We start from the raw sequence: 22,340 nt of genomic DNA, 5'->3' as shown, positions 1-22,340 counted from the left end.
TTATCCTAGAACATTAAAGTTGGAGAAAAGATTTGTGTTCTCCAATCGTTTTCAAGCTTGCATGTGGACCGCACTGGACAGCACACTTACAAACTTGGAAAAGGTTTAAGTTTAACAGTATTTTGTACTGGAAAGATACACATCTAGTAGAAAACCTTGGCTTGACATGACACAGTTACCCTTGCACTATGAGGCTCAGGTGTGTGCATGGGGCAAAGCACCCTAAATTGAACCAGTGCTGGCAAAAATGGATTCTGCTGCCTCTTTTAATAGATATGCTGCTGTTCTGCTCTTGTCATTTGACAAAATGCTGCAATTTTGGCTCTGTCAGGGTTGAGTAGAACAGTTCATTCTGCTAAAACACTCTAATGTTAATGATAATCACAAAGGGGCCAGCCAGGGAATACGGGGACCTATTGTAATAAAAGAATGGCAGACCTCACGAGGGACTTCTGCACTTCTAAGAAGACAGTACCAGCAGGGCTGATAAGCTTTTAATGGGGCATCCCTGATTTTCTTCGTAGGAGTACTATACACTTAAAGGGACATGTAGGAAAGTAGAATCTGCCTTTATGGTTACCCCCACTTTTTGCCTGGTGCTAAGCTGTTTTTGACTAGTCTGACTGGGATCTTGCTAATCAGCCCCCCAGTCTCTCTCATTTCTCTCTTAAATTGTTATCATAAGTAGTTAGGTACATCCCAGATTGGATACTGGGGTACCCTTATCAGTCCCATGTATATGGTGCTAAGGTACCCAGGGCATAGGTACCCCTGGGGCACCCACGGGCTGAAGCATGCAATATACCACCCATGGGAGACCTTTCAAAATGCGACTACATGCCTGCCACAGCTCATAAAGATATAGGTTTCCTACATCTAGGGTCACTGCACTTAAAATCTAAAGGTCAACTGTATAGTAGGCCTTTGCAACCCTGAAGGCAGGGTGCTTGGTTCTAAGTGTGAGGGCGCCCCTGTATGTGCATGACACCCCTACAGCCTACGGAGTCCATTCTCCCAGGTTGTAAGTGAAGCAGCCATATACCATATAGAGGGCACTGCGTAATTACGTGATGACCATCTCAAAATTGGCTGCAACTAATCCTATCATGTTTGGTATTAAACATGTTGGAATCATACCCCACACCATAAACGGTGTGAGAGTATGATTCCGAGCACAGGAAGAGCCCTCCGTTAGGCTCTCAGTGTTCCTGGTGCCAATCTTCTAGACCCGGACAGCACAACATGTTTGCTGCCGACCAGAGACATGATTCTTCCCTCCTGCTGCTGAGCCAAGCTTGAGCAGGGGAAGGCAGAACAATAGGTATCCTGTCACAGGGAGGTGTGACCACCACCCAGACAGGATTTAGCGTATTGGGGCCGGGAGAGAGCGCTTGCCAGCGCCACTCAGTCTGCATGAGGGGCACATTTGGTGCCCTCCTTGCATACTCCAATTCAAACCAGCTCTGGGAGCCGTTGGCTCCCGCTCTGGTGCGAAACTGGAAAAAGGGCATGGGAGTAACTTCCCCCCTGTCCAAACTCTTCCCTTGGTTGGTCCCCTGAATCGTCCCAACCCTTTCCTTAGGGTACTTAAGGGCTTACCTGGTTGTAGGTCCCTAGATTCGTCGTGGGACCCGATTTAATTCAGACACCACTTCAACTTCTACCGTCTGGGCGCTCTGGACTTCGCTGGACTTCGTTTGTATTCGACTTCATCTCCCTCCAAGTGTGCTGCATCGCCTGTGCCTGTGCACAATACAGGAACCTGTTATGGCCTGAGGGCATCAAAGACACCTGAAGCAATCTCCTTTGAAGTGTACAAGTCACTTCCATGCATTCGCAGGCACCGCAACTAAGCTGACCGGTCTGCTGATCCTGAGCTCCTACTGACTCCAAAAGGTTCTGCAATACAGGTGGTGGTTCTCCACAGCTCTCGAGGTCTACCTGCCCTCTCACCAAGTTTGAGGCCAGTATCCCTTGTCGGAGCCGCTGGAATCGAAACCCTGTGCACCGCATTGACTTGCAGTTGCAAAGGCTTGTTGGATTGCTTCCAACAATATCTTCAGGCTCCAAGTAGCCCCAACCTTAAGCATCTCCAGTGACTAAGGTCTTTGTCCACATCGCCTCCTTTGCACCATGGCCAGCATCTTTTGGTGAGCTGCTCGAGGTCCTCTTGGGACTCCAGTGCATCCGGCCTGTGGGTCTTGTTGAGGGTCACCTTTGTTTGTTTTGGGCTCCCCTGATTGTTCGGGCCTGCCCTGACTTCTCTGCTTGTGGTGAGTCCCCTAGACCTTGTTGGTCCCGACATTGCAGCTTCTTTGACTTCAACGTTGTTTGCAATTGCCACGGCTTGTTGGTGCACCCGCTGGACACCGACCCCTCCATTCTCGACATCCGACATGGGACAACTTGCGCATGGCTCCTGGTCTTCCTCAGTTTTACCTGGTACAGCTACAGAGTCAATGTCACTGTCAACTCTCCTGCAACTTCTGACATTGGTGGACATTCATCTTCCATATCTCCTGGTCACTCCTGAGTGACATAGACTCAGTCCCTTCTGCTTGTAGGTACTTCTCATCCTGAATCCACCTTTGAATTCCACTGGACACTTTATCCTACTCCAACAGTTGCACTTTCCTGAAGTCCTCTATTGGGTTTTGCCGCGGGTTCTGACACTACTTCACACCTATGCACCTGGCTTCCCTGGTGTAGGTAACGTGGGTACTAGGGTATCCTTGGATGGGGTGGCTCTCCAACCTTCTGTCTTCCATGAAGTTTCTTCTGCGTCCACTAGGAAGGGTCCTTAATGTTTAAAATTCCAACCGCGACTCACACGTTGATTTGTACAGAGAACACAGTTGTGTTCCCACACTGCACATGCTCTCCGTGGGGTTCCAAGTCACTCACCTCAGGTGGCTCCTTGGGTCCCCAGCACTTCTACATCCTCTGGGCATCGTCCTGACATGAGTCGTGGTTCTTATACCACTTTCTTAGTATATGGTTTGGTTCCCCCCTAGGGTCCACTGCGTATTCTGTGCTATGTGCTTGATTTCTATGCACAGTATTGTGTGCATTGTGCTTAACTCAGGGTCGAACATATATATATGTGTTAATGAGTGTTATATAATAAATATATATTTTTATAAATACCTTGTGTGGTTCTTTTTCATTCAATCAATACCCGTAAGATTGCATTCTGGTAAAACAAGCTGCTTTACACTCCTTCTGGACTAAGCCTGAAGGCTGCTCTCCACCGCTACCACTTAGAGAGCTTTCAAACCTCCTAAATCACCATAAGGGTTATCTGGACTAATGTAGGGTGTCCACTTACATAGGTGTACATCATATACCAGACCAGCCTCTCACAGGACACAATCAGTGCCTTTCTGCTGGAGAATGTTCTGGTTTAGCACCACCACTCACTTCTACAAAGGGCTTCTAAACTTTAACAGGACTAAACCATAATATTAGGGTTGATGTGATTTTAATGGGGCAGCACTGCCATTTCTTGCCAGAAGTAATGTGCATGTTAAGGAACAGGGTCAGTACCTCTCAGCAGGACTTTTCTGCTGTTAATGGGTTAGTGCCACCACTTCTTAGGAGGGCTGCTAAACCTTAACAGGACTGTACGAGCACTTCTCAGCAGGGTTGTAGTATTTCTTTTCCATGCAAAGAAAAATCATCAAATGGCACCCTCCTGCCACCACAAAGACCCAGGCCCTCACCACAACTAGACTGGACTATGGCAATGCCCTATACTACGGCATCCCCGCACACCTGCTACACAAGCTGCAAACTATCGAAAATGTCTCCACCAGACTAATCCTCACCCTCCTAACCACACGCATTATCACACCTAACCCCTGAAAAGCCCACAGGCTCCCCATTCAGAAACCGTGCCAGTTCAAGATGCTCACTTATGCCTACAAGGCACTTCACAACCAGGGTCCCACCTACCTCAACCACCGTCTACACTTCTCCCAACCAACCAGGAACTACCATTCTGCATCACTTTTGCTCGCCCACACACAAGATATCCAGAAAGACAGAAGGTAGGGCCAGTTATGGCCAGGCATTGCTTGCGGGTGGTGGGGCTGGCACGGTGGAGTCGGGGGGTGTCGCGCTGGTGCGTCATGCAGGAGGGAGCATAATAAACAAGCATTTGCAATGCAATAGGGCTCGCATTAGTAAAGTTAGAGGTATTAGTATTGTAAATGACAAATTTTGTATTTATGTTTTTGTTTTGAAAATAGCGAAATTAACCACATCGCTGCGGCGGCTATTCCGCCGCAGCGCTAAGGGGGCGGGGGGCCGCTCAGCGGGCCCATGCTGGTGACGGAACCGCTCCGTCACCAGCCGCTGTTGAGCTGTGCTCATTACGGAGCGGTTCTGTCATGGCCCCGCCCGCTCAATAGAACGCGCCGCGCAGGCGCGTCGGGCAGGCCATGACGGAACCGCTCCGTCATCAGCACAGCGCCACCGCGGCTGATGACGGAGCGGTTCCGTCATCAGCACGGAACCGGTTAATAACTTTGTCATTTACAATGCCAATAGTGTTAACTTTTGCAAACGTGACACCTATAGCATTTATAATGCAATATGTGTTGTATTTACATGACTCAGATGTATTAATATTAAAAATAACAATGGGTTGTATTTTTTTCAATAATTAATACTTAAATAAAAGTTATTGTAATCTATAATGGCAATAGCTTAAACTTTTGCAAATAACTTTTTGGAAGATTATGTTTACTGTATTTTATTTTGATGAAAATACAAGAACAGAAGTAAAATATTAACATTTTTTGTGACATTTGTAATAAAGTTTGAAACATTGAGAGAACATATTTGAATCAGTTGTTGTTGAATGGTTGCACAGATTGATGCTGTGGTGGCTCTGAATGATGGTATGGCGGCGACGAGTGATGCTGTGGCGTTCAGTGATGCTGTGGTAGCGCATAGTGATGTTGTGGTGCCCCTGAGTGATGCTGTGGTGATGCGATGGATAGTGAGGGCGATAGATAGATAGAGGGAGGGCAAAAGATAGATAGAGGGAGGGCAAGAGATAGAGGCAGGGTGAGAGATAGAGGCAGGGCAAGAGGGCGAGGGATGGAGTGTGGGCGAGGGATGGAGTGTGGGGCGGGGGAAGGAAGGAGTGTGGGGCGGGGAGGAAAGGAGTGTGGGGCAGGGAGGGATGGAGTGTGGGGCGGGGGAGGGATGGAGTGTGAGGTGGGGAGGGATGGATGGAGTCGGGGGAATGGATGGATGGATGGATGGAGTGCGGGGATGGATGGATGGAGTGAGGGGATGGATGGATGGCAGTGGGGGGATGGATGGAGTGGGGGGATGGATGGATGGAGTGGGGGGATGGATGGAGTGGGGGGATGGATGGATGGAGTGGGGGTGATGGATGGATGGAGTGGAGGGGATGGATGGATGGAGTGGAGGGGATGGATGGATGGAGAGGGGGGATGGATGGATGGAGTAGGGGGATGGATGGATGGATGGAGTGGGGGGAAGGATGGATGGTGTGGGGGGATGGATGGATGGATGGATGGAGTGGGGAGGATGGATGGATGGAGTGGGATGGATGGAGATGGATGGATGGAGTGGGATGGATGGATGGATGGATGGAGTGGGGGGATGGTTTACTTTCAACTTAAAGGCATGATTTGGTTTCAGATGCGCATCGTATTACTTGTTATGCACAATAATATTGTGCTTGATAAACGTTGAATTTGGCGTTTCTTTACAATTCCTCGAAGGTGCACTCTGTTTCAGCGTGCTTGAAGAATATTGGTTCGAAGCGCTCTGAAAAATCTATACATTTACAAGTTGGCGCAATGTCGGGCACGTAGGTAAACCCGCAATTTAAAAAATCGCCTATGGCAAAACGGTTTTCATGATGCAGTTTGTCTTTGGAAATCATCTCATGGGATGATAACGGAAGAGCACATCGCAATCTACATATGGGGTTTATTTGAATTATATAGCTCAGTTGTGGACGGCGCTATAATGCTCTGCTGCAGGTCTGTGTTTAATATGCGGAAGTGCAGGTTAAAATTCTCGATGGTTCCACTCTTCAACCTCCTAGCGTCGGACTCGGTACAAGCGAGATATATTGAGCTTTGACAGAAATTCTATATCATTACAACTCTGAGAATCACAATTTCCCTTGTGTTTTTGTGGCAGCATGACACTTTACTCGGAGTACTTGAATGAGGATTGAACTCCCCTTTCACGATGTAGCACTTCAAATGGCTGATATTGTAGCGTGATATTGCTTAAGGCGAGTCTTTAGCGCTGCCAGAGCAAAAATATGAGACACACACACGCACACACACTGTTCGACAATCTCTTGGCATTGCTGTGGGGAGGGGGGGAGGAGAAATGCGATACACGGCCTGGCAGCCGTGAAAAGTGTGAAGCAGTGGGCGGGGGAAAGGATCCCTTTGAAGTGAAGCTAAGCTTCACTTCAAAGGCAGGAGGCAGGCAGGAGGCTCGGGCAAGCGCGTGCGAGGGGGAGGGAAAAAGAGTGGACAGTACAGCGGGGTAGAGAGAGAATGGAGGGGACAGAGAAAAAGAAAGGGAAAGCGCGAGGGGTGGAGGAAGAAAGAGATCAGGGGCTAGAGACAGTGAGATGGTGTGACTGTGAGATGGGTGACAGGCAGACAGAAAGAGACACAGGATAAGGAGACAGGGTGAGAGCGACAGCAAGAGGCAGAGAGCGACGTCACAGGTGGAGGGTGCGATAGAAAGGGAACGTGTGTGTATGGGAATAATAATAAAGGGAGAGAGAGAGAGAGAGAGAGAGAGAGAGAGAGAGAGAGAGAGAGAGAGAGAGAGTGACAGAGAGAGAGAACCATTGAGTGCTGTAGTGAAAAGATAGGTGCCTGGACGCTTTCTATGTACGAACATTTTCGGATAAGCTTTACTAAACACTATTCGGAAATCAGTTCCTAATCAATTGTTTGCAAGAAATTGAAAAATGTATTATTCGCATTATCCTCTGCTGAAATGTCTGAGTAGGTTCTACATATGCTGCAGATTTTGTGTGTGGAATCTCTGCAGTCAGGCTGCACCTCTTATCTTCAGAGCATGTTAAAACTATTCCTGTTAAGTAGCAAATGGTAACTAACATCTATTGTTTACTTTCAACTCAAAGGCATGATTTGGTTTCAGAAGCACATCGTATTACTTGTTATGCACGATAATATTGTGGTTGATAAACGTTGAATTTGGCATTTGTTTACAATTTCTCGAAGGTGCACTCTGTTTCAGCGTGCTTGAAGAATATTGGTTTGAAGCGCTCTGAAAAATCTGTACATTTACATGTTGGCGCTATGTCGGGCACGAAGGTAAACCCGCAATTTAAACAAGGCGCTGGTAGGCCAGGTAAAGAACAGCAATGCGCTGGGAGGCCATGGGTCACATATCTTGCCCACACTAGTAACGCGTCCGTGATGGGAGCATTGAATCAAGGAGCATGCATGGAAAAAGATTGCATTAAAATGGGTGCCAGGCTGAAAGAAAGTATGGCACCCATGTCTTTCGAGAGTGAAGTGGCACCATGGTAAACAAGCTCTTGGCATTGCTGTGGGGAGGGAGGGAGGAGAATTGCGAGAAACGGCCTGGCGGCCGTGAAGTGTGAAGCAGTGGGCGGGGGGGCCCTTTGAAGTGAAGCTCTCAGAGGCAGGCGGCTCGGGAGCGAGGGAAAAGTGCGTGATTGTGTTCATGTGAACTGTCGGAAATCCGCCCGATGGTTTGAGAACTTATTTTGCCAACTAAAATTCTCCCCTATCCATTCCTTGCGGATTGTGATAGGCGAGCCCTAAAAATAAAAAACTTACCTTGAGGCCGGGCCCCACTTCTTCTCTGCTTTTTCTCTCCTGCCTCGACTCAAACAGGAACAGGAAGCAGGAAGCAGGCAGGAGGCAGCCAGATTTCCTCCCCTAAGCAAATCACAACACTGTAATGCAGCGTTGTTATTGGTCTGAGCACCGTGACACGGGACTCAGCCAGGGCCTGGAGGGGTGGGCATGTTCTCTATGCAGGCTGTAATGCAGCCCGTAAGGAGAAGGAGAAAGTGTGCATGACTGTTTTGGGCGGTCTGAGAGGGCTGACCAAACAGTCTTGGTGCACTTAAAGAGTGGGCAAACCGCTCCTCCCCTGCCCTGCTCTGTTAGCAGAGCAGCCCACCCACCCATAAAAGAAACCTAAAATACCTAATAGCCAAATCCAGGAAAGACCTCTCCCAGCACATCAGGACAGCCACGTCACTTATGGATTTCAGCAAGAAACTGAAAACCTGGCTCTTCAACTAATCGTTCTTGCAGAACAAGTTTCTACTGAGCACCTGGATACCCTCACAGGTGACAAGTTTTGCGCTCTACAAATCCATGTTAAAGAACATTACATTACATGGCGTGTTGGCAGCACTGCTCAGCAGGCCCGTATCCACTACCCCTTCACCAATTTAGTAATTTGCTAGCTCTGAAGGATTCTATTGCAATCCATCCTTGCAGGTCTGGCCTTCACATATGAGGATGAATCTCAAGACATCTCATGGTCACTAGTTCACAGGGGATTTCTCACTGTATTCTAGACCATACCAGCAGAGTTTGAAGCGCCCTCCTTTTCTCTGCCGGGCAATCCTTCTGACCCATAAGGCCTCATAGTGGCTCACATATCTGTTATAATTTGTGCTGAATATAGTTTAAAATACAAGAATGCCATTTGCATAATAAGGGTCATATTTTGCATTATTTTGTCTCTTACTTCGCTCTCCAACACACCGCTAAGCACTGCATCCCAAGACAGTTTAGGTTCCTCTCTCGTCACACAACACCAAAGTGCTTCCCACATAGGCCCACAACAAAAGTCAAACTGTTACAGCTAAGCACTTCCCATGGTGTAGTGTGCTACTGCTCTGAAAATGTCACCAGGACCCGCACTGGGGTAAGAAGTCCCCACAAAATGTCAGCGAGGCATTACCACGTCTGCTCCTGCAGTTTTATCGTGGATTTTCCCAATTTGCCATTTCTTTATCAGTAATAGGTGACCAGCGATTTTTTATCCCTGATGCCGTACCAGCTCTTCCTGCTCCTGTATCATTGAAGCCCTCTAGAGCTCAGCCTGCTCCTGTATAACTGATGCCGTACCAGCTCTGTCTGGCTCAATATCACTGATGTCTTACCAGCTCTGTCTGGCTCAATATCACTGATGTCTTACCAGCTCTGCCTGCTCCTGTGTCACTGATGCCTTACCACCTCTGCCTAGCTCAGTACCACTGATGCCTTACAAGCTTTGCCTGCTCCTGTATCATGAATGCCTTAACAGTTCTGTCTGCACCTGTATCACTGATGCCTTACCAGTTCTGCCTGGCTCAGTATCACTGATGCCTTACCAGCTCTGCCTGCTTCTGTATAACTGATGCCTTACCAGCTCTGCCTGCTTCCGTGTCCCTGATGCCTTACCAGCTCTCCCTGCTCCTGAAGCCTGTAGCCTTAACAGCTCTGCTTGTACCTGAATTCCTAATGCCTTATCAGATCTGCCTACTTCTGTATCACTGAGGCCTTACCAACTCTGCCTGCTCCTGTATCACTGAAGGTTTACTCCCTTGCTTGATCCTGTATCACTGATGCCTTACCAGCTCTGCCTGCTCCTGTATCACTGATGCCTTACCAGCTCTGCCTGCTCCTGTATCACTGATGCCTTACCAGCTCTGCCTGCTCCTGCATCACTGATGCCTTACAAGCTCTCCTTGCTCCTGTATCACTGATGCCTTACCAGTTCTATCTGTTCCTGCATCACTGATGCCTTATCAGCTCTGCCTGCTCCTGTATCACTGATGCCTTACCAGCTCTGCCTGCTTCTGTATCACTGATGCCTTACCAGCTCTTCCTGTTCCTGCATCACTGATGCCTTACCAGTTCTGCCTGCTCCTGTATCACTGATGCCTTACCAGCTCCGCCTGCTCCTGTATCACTGATGATTTTCCAGTTCTGCCTGCTCCTGTATCACTGATGCCTTACCAGCTCTGCCTGACTCAGTATCACTGATGCCTTACCAGCTTTGCCTGCTCCTGTATCACTGATGCCTTACCAGCTTTGCCTGCTCCTGTATCACTGTTGCCTTACCAGCTCTCCCCGCTCCTGTATCACTGGTGCCTTACCAGCTCTGCCTGCTCCTGTATCACTGGTGCCTTACCAGCTCTGCCTGACTAAGTATCACTTTTGCCTTACCAGCTCTGCCTGCTCCCGTATCACTGTTCCCTTACCAGCTCTCCCCGCTCCTGTATCACTGGTGCCTTACCAGCTCTGCCTGCTCCTGTATCACTGATGCCTTACCAGCTCTCCCCGCTCCTGTATCACTGGTGCCTTACCAGCTCTGCCTGCTCCTGTATCACTGGTGCCTTGCCAGCTCTGCCTGACTAAGTATCACTTTTGCCTTACCAGCTCTGCCTGCACCTGTATCACAGTGTCCTTACCAGCTCTCCCCGCTCCTGTATCACTGGTGCCTTACCAGCTTTGCCTGCTCCTGTATCACTGGTGCCTTACCAGCTCTGCCTGACTAAGTATCACTTTTGCCTTACCAGCTCTGCCTGCTCCCGTATCACTGTTCCCTTACCAGCTCTCACGCTCCTGTATCACTGGTGCCTTACCAGCTCTGCCTGTTCCTGTATCACCGGTGCCTTACCAGCTCTGCCTGACTAAGTATCACTTTTGCCTAACCTGCTCTGCCTGCTCCCTTATCACTGTTTCCTTACCAGCTCTCCCCGCTCCTGTATTACTGGTGCCTTACCAGCTCTGCCTGCACCTGTGTCACCGGTGCCTTACCAGCTCTGCCTGTACCTGTATCACTGGTGCTTTACCAGCTCTGCCTGCTTCTGTATCACTGATGCCTTATCAGCTCTTCCTGTTCCTGCATCACTGATGCCTTACCAGCTCTTCCTGTTCCTGCATCACTGATGCCTTACCAGTTCAGCCTGCTCCTGTATCACTGATGCCTTACCAGCTCTGCCTGCTCCTGTATCACTGATGCCTTACCATTTCTGCCTGCTCCAGTATCACTGATGCCTTACGAGCTCTGCCTGGCTCAGTATCACAAATGCCTTACCAGCTTTACCTGCTCCTGTATCACTGATGCCTTACCAGCTCTCCCCGCTCCTGTATCACTGGTGCCTTACCAGCTCTCCCCGCTCCTGTATCACTGGTGCCTTACCAGCTTTGCCTGCTCCTGTATCACTGGTGCCTTACCATCTCCGCCTGTTCTTGCATAACTGATGCCTTACCAGCTTCCCCTGCTTCTGTATCACTAATGCCTTATTATTCTGCCCGGTTCTATATCACTGATGCCTTACCAGCTTCCCCTGCTTCTGTATCACTAATGCCTTATTATTCTGCCCGGTTCTATATCACTGATGCCTTACCAGCTTCCCCTGCTTCTGTATCACTAATGCCTTATTATTCTGCCTGGTTCTATATCACCGATGCCTTACCAGCTCAGCCTGCTTCTGTATCACTGATGCCTTACCAGCTCTTCCCTGTCCTCTATCACCACCAGGCGGGAGCCCCTAGTGGAGCAGTCTTCGTGGCTCGCGTTCCAGGTCTTCTGCTGTTCGGAGAAAAAATAACACTTTCCTCCATGATGAAGCCACTCTGTAGGACAAAAAGGGGTCTCAGATCCTGTTGGAAGAGAGCATGAAAAGAAAATGTGTACTACTGGTTGAGACACATAAAGGAGACTTATACCGTTTCATAACCAATTTGCTGTGTTTTCCTTCTCTTATAAGAAATTCTGAAACAACTTAGATGAGGTATTTTTTCGAGATGGCACAAATACACTCTCAAATTACGAATCCATGCTTGCTGAAATATAAGCATTGCCTTTTAGGTGACGTCACCTAAAACCTAAAAACCTTTGATTGACAGTTGGATGTGCTGCTTTTGTGCTCACTCATGGTACATTTCAACATACGTTAACAGTAGAGTAGTGACTGTGAAGGGACACTGTATGGTATCTGTGATGTTCAATCCTGCCCTACAACTGGAAGTGCCCCATTACATTTACTTACAGCTCTACAGCAGGGTGACATGAGGCATCCTCTGGAAGGTCCTATCCAGCTCTGCTCCCTCAACTGCTAAGGCCCTCAGTGGAGCAATGTGGCCCATTAAACACCACTGTAGGGCATGGGGTGGTGGTGTGTTCATTCATGAGAGAGAGGGACATCTCTTAAGGTGGGCTAAAACTCGTAGGCTTGTCTATGAATTCCAGGCCAGGCTACACATCTGTCTACATAGGTGTGTGTGTACATTCTGCCCATGCAGCAGACACATACATATGAGGTATAAAAGCAAACACGAAGAGCCATGGGCGTAAATGAGGGGCAAGCAAGATGTATCCTGTCCTTTAGACCCGCCACATTGCAGCAGTGCCCCTTCCTACTCCTGGAAGCAGAAAGAAACCGAGAGAAAACTGAGCTCTTGCAGCCATTTACTTTACTTGCCCATGTCCCGACTCCTAGCAAATCAGAGGCTGTTATGGGTCAAAGAGGAAGAACTCGGGGGCATATTAACAAGGGCTTTAGCTCTGCATTTTTGGCTTTCAAGCCAAAGAAGCGGAGATAAAAATGTCGTCCTATCAACAACAGGGTGCTAGCATACAAAATCGCACGTTAGCACCCTTTTTCTCTACGCTTCCCTTTGCATCTCTTATAAGAACATATTTCTACCCAAACCAACCCTTTTAAGCAACATTAGGATAAAAAGTACTGGGGAAAATAACATAACATTGAAAACTATAACATGCAGTAGGAAGCAGTGCTGGGATGGGAGTTCTCTCTAATGAGATGCAAAGTGGGCCTTCCAGAGCTAAATAATAGAAGAAATGTCGCTAAGCGACATTTCTCGTAATATCAAGCTTCACGCTAACCCTGTTAGAGACTAAAAAAGCATTGCTAACCACGGTTAATGCTGCTTTTTTACGTCTGTTAATTTTCAGACTTAGACATGTAATCCAATGGGAGGTGGATTACATGGCTAAATCCACCATGGGCTATCAACAAGGATACCCCTATCCTTGTAGTTTTATCGCTGCATTACCAGCAATAACCTACCAAAATGCCGCTATTGCTGGATTTTTCATCGCCTAGGCGGTTAGCGTTGTTAATAACGCGATAACCAGGCGATATTATCTAGCGATAGCAGGCGTTCAAAAAATTAACACTAAGCGCCCTTAGCGTTAATTTGCCCTTTCCCTTGTTAATATACCCCAAAGAGTCAACCCTGTGATGTCGTGAGTGATCTTACTCCGCGGCTTCCCACAATTTGTTGAGGTGGGTGGGGAGCTCTTGTATCTTTAAATGAGCTTTAGAGGAGTATCTGTGTCTACGTTACAGATAGTCTGTGATAAAAGTGGTGTGGAGCTGCTGATACAGAGGGATGACAAACAAAGATCTCTTTTCACTTGCATTCCACACGAGTCTCACAGAAACCAGGCTGGTTTTAGGGTGGTGTGGCATCTGCAGCCACATCTGGCACTGAGCTCAGGAAGGAGGGGGATGGGGAGAGCAGTGTTTAGAAATAAGGTATGGATTTAAAACCACTTGCTGCAGAGATCCTTGGGTGTTCAGCAGTTTTTCAGGCAACAATAAAAATGTCAAGATAGCTCTGGTGATTAATGTTCCTGCAGGAAAGTGATCAGCTATGCCTTGTGGCAGTTTTGACTTGCCATAAAGCATTTTATGTGCATAGCTCAGTGAGTTACTGCTTTTGTCACAGAAATCCTTTTGTTACTTGTGGTTCATAAGTTACAATCCTTATATAGCAGAGTGGCCTATGAACTCCCATCACAGCACTGCTTCCAACTGCATGTTATAGTTTGCAATCTTATGTTTTTTCTCCAGTCCTTCATTATCCTAATGTTGCTTAAAAGGGTTGGTTTCGGTAGAAATATGTTCTTATTAGTAAAGTCCACGCCAACTACTGTGGTACATTTTAAATCATGAGTTTGTGCTTCTCCAGACCAAACACTCTTATAATTAATTGCATAATAGTATGGATAGCATGTGATTCCTACACCTGGTAATCCTCGTTGTCCTATGTAACATTTCCTATAGACTGATTGACACACATATGATTCAATGTCTCTCTGTAATAAGCATTTGAATTAAAGTCCTCTGACACCCTCCACTGGTATGAAAGGTGCTATAAAACAAATTAAATGCAGGTGAGATAGGGGGGCTATGGAGAGATGAGGGGTATTGTTGGAGGGTGGTAGTGAGGGAATACGTGGAGAAGGAAGCTATTAGGGACAACGTCAAAGAATTGTTGCACGGGGCACCACCATCGTTACCCTGCAGGTAGACCAGGAACTAAGAAGATCAGCGATCCACCGGTGAGAGAACATACTAGTGTCTGCTCACATCAAACTGGTCCTTCTCAGCCACAGGGGTAGACTACACTGACAGAGACTAGAGTTGGAAAAAAAAAGAATCCTTTCTTTCTGGCTTGGCAATTCAATTAAGATTTTATAGACTACCATGTTTATACATTTTGTTGGGGGGAAATCACAATGTGGCTCAATATTGCTCTGTCAATTTTGTCCACTATGTGTTACAGCTCTAAGACACTGATACTCATAATTCAGTGTGTCAGTACTCTGTATAGTCATTGGCTCTAATAATGCCCCATTATCTGGGATAGCAAGGGCAGTGCGACCGGTGCAGCCGCACTGGGCGCTGACCTGTGGAGGGGGGCACCGACCTCAGGAGGGGCGCTGTATTTAGCAATATTTTATGATTAGAGAGATGAGGGCACTTTTGCACAGTGGTAATGAGAGAATCCAAGGAGGCGGTCATGGGGATTGGGGGGCGTCAAAAGTGTTTGTCGCACCGGGCGCCACCAGCGCTAAAGCCGACCCTGCGGGACAGTACCTCTCATCAACACCAGGGGTCAATACTGCTCATAGGGCATTGATGCTTTGCTTTCGAAATAATGCTGTTCATCAATATCTGTGGTTAATACGGTTCCTATGGCTACCAGGAAGTAGCTGTGCCTATACTGTAGCTAGCCTTTCATTACACATGAGAGCAATACGGCTCATCACAGTCTGAGGACTCAATACTGTCCTTAACTGCCTAACATCAACTCACCTCACTGCCCTGCTGCTGTGTGTGGCTTGTTATGCTGATGCTCTCTTACCATACAATATTTGTGAGCGTCTGGTGGACAATACCATTACCCCAGGTCCCTTATGTCCTCGGCCCATTCAGAACTTATGGAGATAACCATCTCCTGACAGAAAATAAAAACAAGAGGAATGCTGGGATATCCCTACTGCCCCCCCCCCCCGGGAGTACAAAGGTAGGATCTACCCAGCAGTTCTCCTGTTCTTTTTTTCTGTCTTCGACAGAATGGCTGATGGATGCTGTTGATGATAGGGGCTGCACCGGCTCCTGCTGGGCTTGAGTGGCGTGCAGTCCTCTTCTGGCTCCTCCTGCCCGGCTGCCTGGCTTCACGGGCAGGGGTGAGGTTCCTGATGTGTCTCCCCCCCGGCCTGCCGGGCTTCCTGGGGGGGATTGACTTCTTTGCTGCTGTTGTTCCGGTTTTCCGGCCCTTTGCGGCTGGTGCGCCGCCTCCCGGTTCCTTCCGGGTCGCTATGCGCGTCTCCCCGAGCCTGGCCGGGTGGGAGACGCGCTGCACTGGATGGTCGATCCCGGATCCGGCTGTTGGTGTGTGGGGGCCTTGCTGGTGCTGCTCAGGCCCCCGCTCCGGGTGAGTCCCGCTTTTGCGGTGTTTTTCCTCTGTTATGCTGTTTGTTGAGGATCGTTGCTTGCCTGGAGCGCTTGTGTTAAAACCTCCTGCCTCGGATGTCTCGAGGCTGCCGCTGCTGCTGAGGCCTGCCTGGGAGCGTGGTGCTCGGTCTCCGGCTGCAGTTCCCTGGCTTCCCCCGGAGGGTGCTCGGAGGCGGCATTTCTTGTTCCGGTATTTCCATGTGGTGCCTGTGATTGTGGCGTTACAGCACTTGCTGCCGACTTTGGAGCTGGAGCATTGGTTCTACATCCTGTGATTTACTGTTTACAATGTGATGTTTTTTCCCTCCGTCAAGCGTTTTTGGCATTTTGACAGGGTTAACTGTGTAATGACACTCTCTGCTCCCGACGTCAGTGTGATGTAGGCCTGTGGCTTTCTGTCCAGGGTGCGCACTGTACAGATGATATGCTTTGTACTTACACACTTATGTGGCTATGCACTGTTGGGAGCGTGTTTGCTGCTACAGTTGCGTGACAGCTGGGCCGGTGCTCTGTCCCTTACTCTCATCTGGGGGGGGGGGGGGGGGGGGGGGGGGTTAGGGGTGCTACCTACCTCTGTGGTGGGGCTGCTCTGTCCCTGACGCTCTGCCTGTCGTGCCCTTTCGGATTGGACGGACGACTTGGCGGTGGGTGGTCCAGGTTCTGGTCTCGGCGGGGGCGCTCTTCCTCTGGTGTTTCTCGGCGGATCTCCTTTTCTCAGGGTTCCTTCCAACTTGGCAGGGTTCTCGGAGTCTGGGAGTGGTTGTGTTCTGTAGGCTGCCTCTGCCGTCTTTGGTGCTGCCACCCTTGGTTCGTGCCTCCCTTCGACTCGCTACGCTTCTTGGTGGGGCTCTGGGCTTTGGGTCTCGGTTTCTGGGGTGCTTTCCTGGGCTCGGGTCTGGAGGGGTGTGTGCGCTGCTGCCTGCCGTGGTGGCTGGTTGGGCTGTTCTTTGGCCCCTGTTTTGTTCTGGGTCTGGTGGCTCTGTGGTCCTCTTCCCTTCTGGGTGTGCGGTTTCCTTTGGCATTCCTGTGCACTTGTTGTGCGGGGGTCTGTGTGAGTAGCTGTGCGGGGTGCTTTCCTTGTTCTCATTGCCTGCCTGTTCCGCTGCGGCTGGGTGTGGGTGCCTTTCTCCTTGTTGTGGGCTCCTCACTGCCGTGATGCTGCTCGTCCGCCTCCTGGGTTGCCTTGGCTGGCGCTTCCTTTTGCTGTGTTGGTTGGCGCTTTGCCCTCTGTTGGTCCTCCGGTCCCCTGTGCGGCGTTTGGTTGGCCTCCGCTCTGGCGGTTTTGCGCCTCTGTTTGGTGTCGGGGCTTGCTTGTGGGCTCTGTGCTGCCTTCCCTTTTGGGGTTTCCTGCTGCTTCTGTTTCAGGGGTCCGCGCTACCTTCGGCAGGCCCCGGTTCTCCGGTGGTGGACGTTCCGTGGGTCTGTTCCCTTGGTTCTCGTCTTTGGGGGTTTCCCTGCTCTTGGCGCCTCTGGGGGTGTTTGCCCTTTCTGTTTCTGGCTTGTGTTCCGGTCGCCTCTGTGGTGGCTGGTTCTTTTTGCTGCTCCTGCCTTTGCTTGCTCGTGGGTTCCCTGTGTGGTTGGGGTTTCCCTGCCTGCTTGATTGCGCCTTACCCTCTGGTGCTCTGGTGTCAGTATCGCTTCTTTTTCTGCTTCGGCGGCCTGTTTGGGTTGCCTTCTGCTCCGGCTCTCTGCCCCGTCTGGTGGTGGATCGTTGTTCCTGCTTCTTGGGACACTGCGCGGTGGGTCCTGGGGGCTCCCCTCGTTCAGGTTGGCCTGCCGTCCTATTCTTCCTCGGTGGTCTTGCCTCCTCTGCGGGCTGGCTGTTGTGGCCTCTGCCCTGCTTGGGGGTCCTGGTTCTTCCCTTCCGGGTTCCTGGTCCTATCCCTCCTTTGCCTTGGCTGCGCCTGGTTCCTCTCGTGGGTGCCGTGGGTTCTTTGGGGTGCTCTCACCCCTCTGCCTCTGCTTGGGGGGCTTCTGCTGACTTGGGTCCGGCTGTTCGGTTCCTCCCGGCCTGCGCCTGTTGTTGGGCGTGGTGCGTGGTGGGGGCCTGCTTGGTCCTTCTGGTGCGGTGGCCTTCCCTTTGCTGGGTGCTGCTGTTTCCTGGCGTCCCCTCCTGTGTCTGCTGTGTTGCCTGCCTGGGGTCTCCTGGCGGCTGACGGGTCCTGTCATGCCTCCTGTTCTCGGGGTTGGTGTGTTGTTCCCACGCTCCGCTGTCTGCTCGGTAGCTTGGTCTGGCCTGGTTGGTTTCTGCCTGGCCGCCTGGAGCTGCGGGGTGCGGTTGGCTTCTTCCTTTGGTTTTCTTCCCTGCCTCTTCTGGTTTTGGTGGTGGTGCGGGGTGGCCGTTGTTGTTGCCTCTCCTGGGCCTGTGGGTTTTTATCTCGCAGGTTGTCTGCTGGGTCTGCCTCCCAGCCTGCCGGGCTTGCTGGGCGGCATGGCTTCCTCCTGGCCGGTGTTCCGGTTTCTCGGCCCTTTGGGGCGGGGGCGCCGCCTCCCCGTTTCTTCCGGGTCGCTCTGCGCGTCTCCCCGTGGCTTGGCTGTGTGGGAGGCGCGCTGCGCTGGTTGCTGTAGCCTGCGTTTGCTTCTGCTTGGCTTTCGGCCGTGGCTTTCTGTGGTGGCCTGTTGCCTTGGGCTTCCTCCCTGTTGGCTCCTGTTCTGGACTGGTCTGCCTTTTGTTTGTGCGTCCTGCTCTGGGTTGCCTGGTTGTGCTCTTTATGCGGTCCTGGGCTGCCTGGTTGAGTCTCTTCTGGGAGTTTCATGGGTGGCTTGGCTCTTCTTTGCGGGTGCCCTGTCTGCCTGTGGGGTGGCTGGTCCCTGTGTCGTGGGATTCCGGTTGCTTGTGAGTGTGGTGTGTTCCGGTCTGATTCTTGTTTCTGGCCGTCACGCTGTTGCCTTCTTGTTTTCCCTCCTTGCCTCTTCTTGGGTTCATTGGGGCTTCGGCGGGGCTGTTGGCTCTCGGGCCTGTGCTCTGTTGGGGTCTTGCCCTCTTTTGTCCTTCCCTTGTTTCGGGTTGGTTCTGCGGGTTGCTTTGGCTTCGGCTTTGGCTTCCTGTCTGTATCCTTGGTTGCGGCTTTCGCCGTGCGGGGTTCGTCCCCTGTGCGTGCCCTGCCTTGGGTCTTGCCGGGCTGTGGGATGTGGTTTGCTTGTGCTTTCCTCCCTGGCTGCGGTTGCTTCTGTGAGGTCCTCTGGGGTGGTTTTGCCTCTGTCTCTCTGGCCTCTGGGTTTCTGCCCCGGTCCTTTGCTTGGGCTGTTTGGGGTCTTTGTGCCTGGCCTGTCTCTGATTTGGCTTGGCTTGGCTGTGGTTGTTGTGTCCTTCGTGGTTCCCTTGCTGTTGTCTTGGGTCCTCCGGGTCCTTGGCCCTTCCGGTTGCACTCCTGCTTTGGTGTTCAGGTTTGCCTTCTTCGGGCTGTTGCTTCCTGCTCCCGTTTCCTGCGCTTTGGCTGGTGTTCTGTTTTGGGGTTCCTTCGGTTCCCTTTCCTCTTTTTCCGGGTCTCTTTGTCCTGGTTGGTTGCCCTTGTTGGTTATTCCTGCTCGGGTTTCCTGGAGGTGCTGGTTCCCTTTGCCTTGTGTCCTCGTCTTGCGGGACCTGGTGGCTTGGCCTCCTGGGGTTTGCTTTTCGTTCCCTGGTGTCTGGGTTTTCTCTCTTTCCCTGGCCTTGGGCTCGGTCTTGCCTTCCGGGTTGGGTTCTGGTGGGCTTCCGCTGTTCTTCTTTGTTGGGCCTTTGGTTCCTCTGGTCCGCTTGTCTCCTGCCTGTTCTTGCGTGGGTTGTCTTCTTCTGCCCGTTTCTGGCTTGTGGGCCTGGTGGCTCTTGGCCTTTCTCTTGTTGGGCCTCTCTTCTGCTGTTGTCCCCTTGCCTGTGGTGGCTTGGGTGGCTGTGCTCTCCCTGTCGCTGGTTGGCTGTCGGGTGTTCCTGCGGTGGGCTGGTTGGCCTCTGTGGTGGCCGGTCTGGTCGTCTGGCTGTGCGCCCTTGCTCTTGTTGGGTGTCTGCTGGTCTGGTGGGGGTCCCTCTTGTCGGGGGCTCTGCCTGGGGTTTCCCCGGTTCTTCCTTTTTCCTTCTGCGGTTGCTGCCTTGGTGTGGTTTCCTGGGTTGGCTTCTGTTGGGTTGGGAAGGCCGGCTTTTTCTGCTTTGGTATTTCTCCATAAGTTCTGAATGGACATAAGGGACCTGGGGGTAATGCTCTATTACTTACCGGTAATCTTCATTACTCCTGGTCCCGTTGTCCTCGGCCCATTCATACGCCCCTCCCTCCCTCCCGGGCGGCCGGCCTTCCTGTCTGGGCTTGTTTGTACAGGAGGGCTGCTGGGTAGATCCTACCTTTGTACTCCCGGGGGGAGGGGCAGTAGGGATATCCCAGCATTCCTCTTGTTTTTATTTTCTGTCAGGAGATGGTTATCTCCATAAGTTCTGAATGGGCCGAGGACAACGGGACCAGGAGTAATGAAGATTACCGGTAAGTAATAGAGCATTATAATATATCAGTCTGCAGCAAACACAACTCATTCCTTAATGCGCCTTTATTAAAAATAGTGTATGGGCTATTGAATCTGATGGAGCAGGGTTTACGTAAAATGAAACCTGCTCGGATTGAAAACCCCTAGTAACATTTTCTAATTTCTTAATAGTTTGCAGTGATAAATGTGTGGTTTTTACGAAAATAACATGAGGGAAAATAACACTTCGCAAGCACGTAATAAAGCACTGAACCTGGCCTCAAATGCTTGACTAATGAAAATAAAGAGATTAATGCTGCTTTTGTGCATGTTAATAACGTTTGCTTGGAATAAATACTAACATGGATGCGCATGGTTAGATGCAGCTTTTGGAGGGTGCGTAAAGGAAAAGCATTGCAAAAGGAGTATTAATGCTTGTCTTATTTCTCGTAGAAGCATGGGAAAAAGCAAAAGAGAATGTGGAGGGAAGGAAAAGGCAAGTGACCTTCAAACTTATGTGTGCCTGCCAAAAACTAAAAACGTGGAGATGAAAAACAATCAGTAAGTGATGAACGTTTCCTCCTGAAGCGTATGAGTAACAGAACTGGAAACATTAGCGGAGAGAAGGAACCTTCAGCCTGATATTAGTTTACTTGTATTTCCCGGGATGATGTAGTCATGATGTTTGAAAAACAAACCAATAGAACATTGAGTAAGATGGACGTGCTGAGTATGGTGTGACAGCACACCCCCTTCCCTGACCAATCAAATGCAACATTCTCGTGTACTTGAAGCTAATGTGGGTTGGACATTTGGGTCTTAGGGTATAATTGAGGTGCTTGGAGGGAGGGGCTTGCTGGTGGGAGGCGTTTAGGCAGATCCTTGGGAGATCGTCGCTGTCATCGGTTTGCTGTAGAGGCTTACCTGTTTCCTGTTCCCAATTCCTGAGTGGTCTTTGCCCTTTCAAATCTTCTTGAGGGGTCTTTCTGCTGTTGTGCCAAAGAGTAGATGTCCTGTTCCTACTGAGTTAGTATAGATAGAAACCTGAATTTGCATAATTATTTGCAAATGTATTTTGTCTTTGAACCTTTTCTCTCTTCGCTTTCCACTCCGTCAATGCATAATCATTGTGATGTGAGTTTTGTCCTTCTCTTTGCTAATAATTTACTCAATGATATTCCATGGTTTGTACTATGTATTGGTACTTGATGAGCATTTTTTCACTTTATCAGATAAAATAATATAACTATTCACACTGTGTTCGACTTTTATCTAGGGTGTGGTTATTGATTATTGCCTATACCTTTTCAACTATAAAAAGTTGTCATTGCCACATTATTGTTCTATGAGAAATGCAGGTTCATTTGGAAATTGGTAAGTTAGGTATGAACTTTGCATTACACTGAACCCAGCGTGAAGAGACTTGTTTGGGTAATGTAATTGGGCCTTGTTTATTGCAAATTTATCAATCTCTGAGTGCTGGATCAGTTCACACTCTCTAGATCAGAGGTTCTAAACCTGTAATCCAGAAACCCAGGGCTTCTGTGACGCCTTCTGAGGCCTACTCATGGGGTCTGCAACGGATTAGAAAATAAAATAATATCAAAGGAATAGGGTGCATATATACGAAGAAGCAAAATGTAAAATTGAAAATTTTAAAGTGTAAATATAAAGAAATTTGAAATTAGAGGCTAAAAATTAAGTTGGTACCCTCAGACTGATTGCATCAAACAGAGTCTATTATGGTTGACGAGCTGCCTTAATTAAAGTTAGAAAAGGTGCAACTTTCCCATTAAATTTAAAATTGTGATTTTTAAAAATATTTTTGAATTAAATAAAATAGATCATCATTTTTGTATTTGTTTTAAGAATGCTTGTTTTGGTATTTTTGTGCATTGTTTTGCGGTTCAAATCATCAAAATTGCCTAGGCCGCGGTCCCAGTATTGCAATGATAACTCAGTGGGGGTTCCAATATTGATTCTGTGATGGGTCCATTAATGATTGAGTAGGGGTCTACAGAAGTTCAAAAGTTAAGAAACACTTGTCTAAATTAATTTTGCTTCTACTAACTGTGGTGAGAATCCTATCTGTTGGAGGTAATACTACTTCCAAACAATA

The 22,340-nt window shown here is 49.4% G+C and overlaps 1 protein-coding gene across 1 annotated transcript in view; it reads right to left on the bottom strand.

Annotated features, from left to right (window-relative positions):
- LOC147706546 (killer cell lectin-like receptor subfamily B member 1B allele A) overlaps window positions 1-22,340 on the bottom strand; it is a 115,775-nt gene that overhangs the window by 69,263 nt on the left and 24,172 nt on the right. Inside the window, exon 4 of the mRNA XM_086929095.1 lies at window positions 11,533-11,684. Within this exon, the coding sequence (XP_086785221.1) occupies window positions 11,533-11,684 (152 nt within the window). The remainder of the gene's footprint in view (window positions 1-11,532; window positions 11,685-22,340) is intronic.

This window comes from Lissotriton vulgaris, chromosome 7 (genome assembly GCF_964263255.1).
Source record: "Lissotriton vulgaris chromosome 7, aLisVul1.2, whole genome shotgun sequence".
NCBI classification, from domain to species: Eukaryota; Metazoa; Chordata; class Amphibia; order Caudata; family Salamandridae; genus Lissotriton; species Lissotriton vulgaris.
This window is presented reverse-complemented; position numbering and strand designations above follow the sequence as displayed.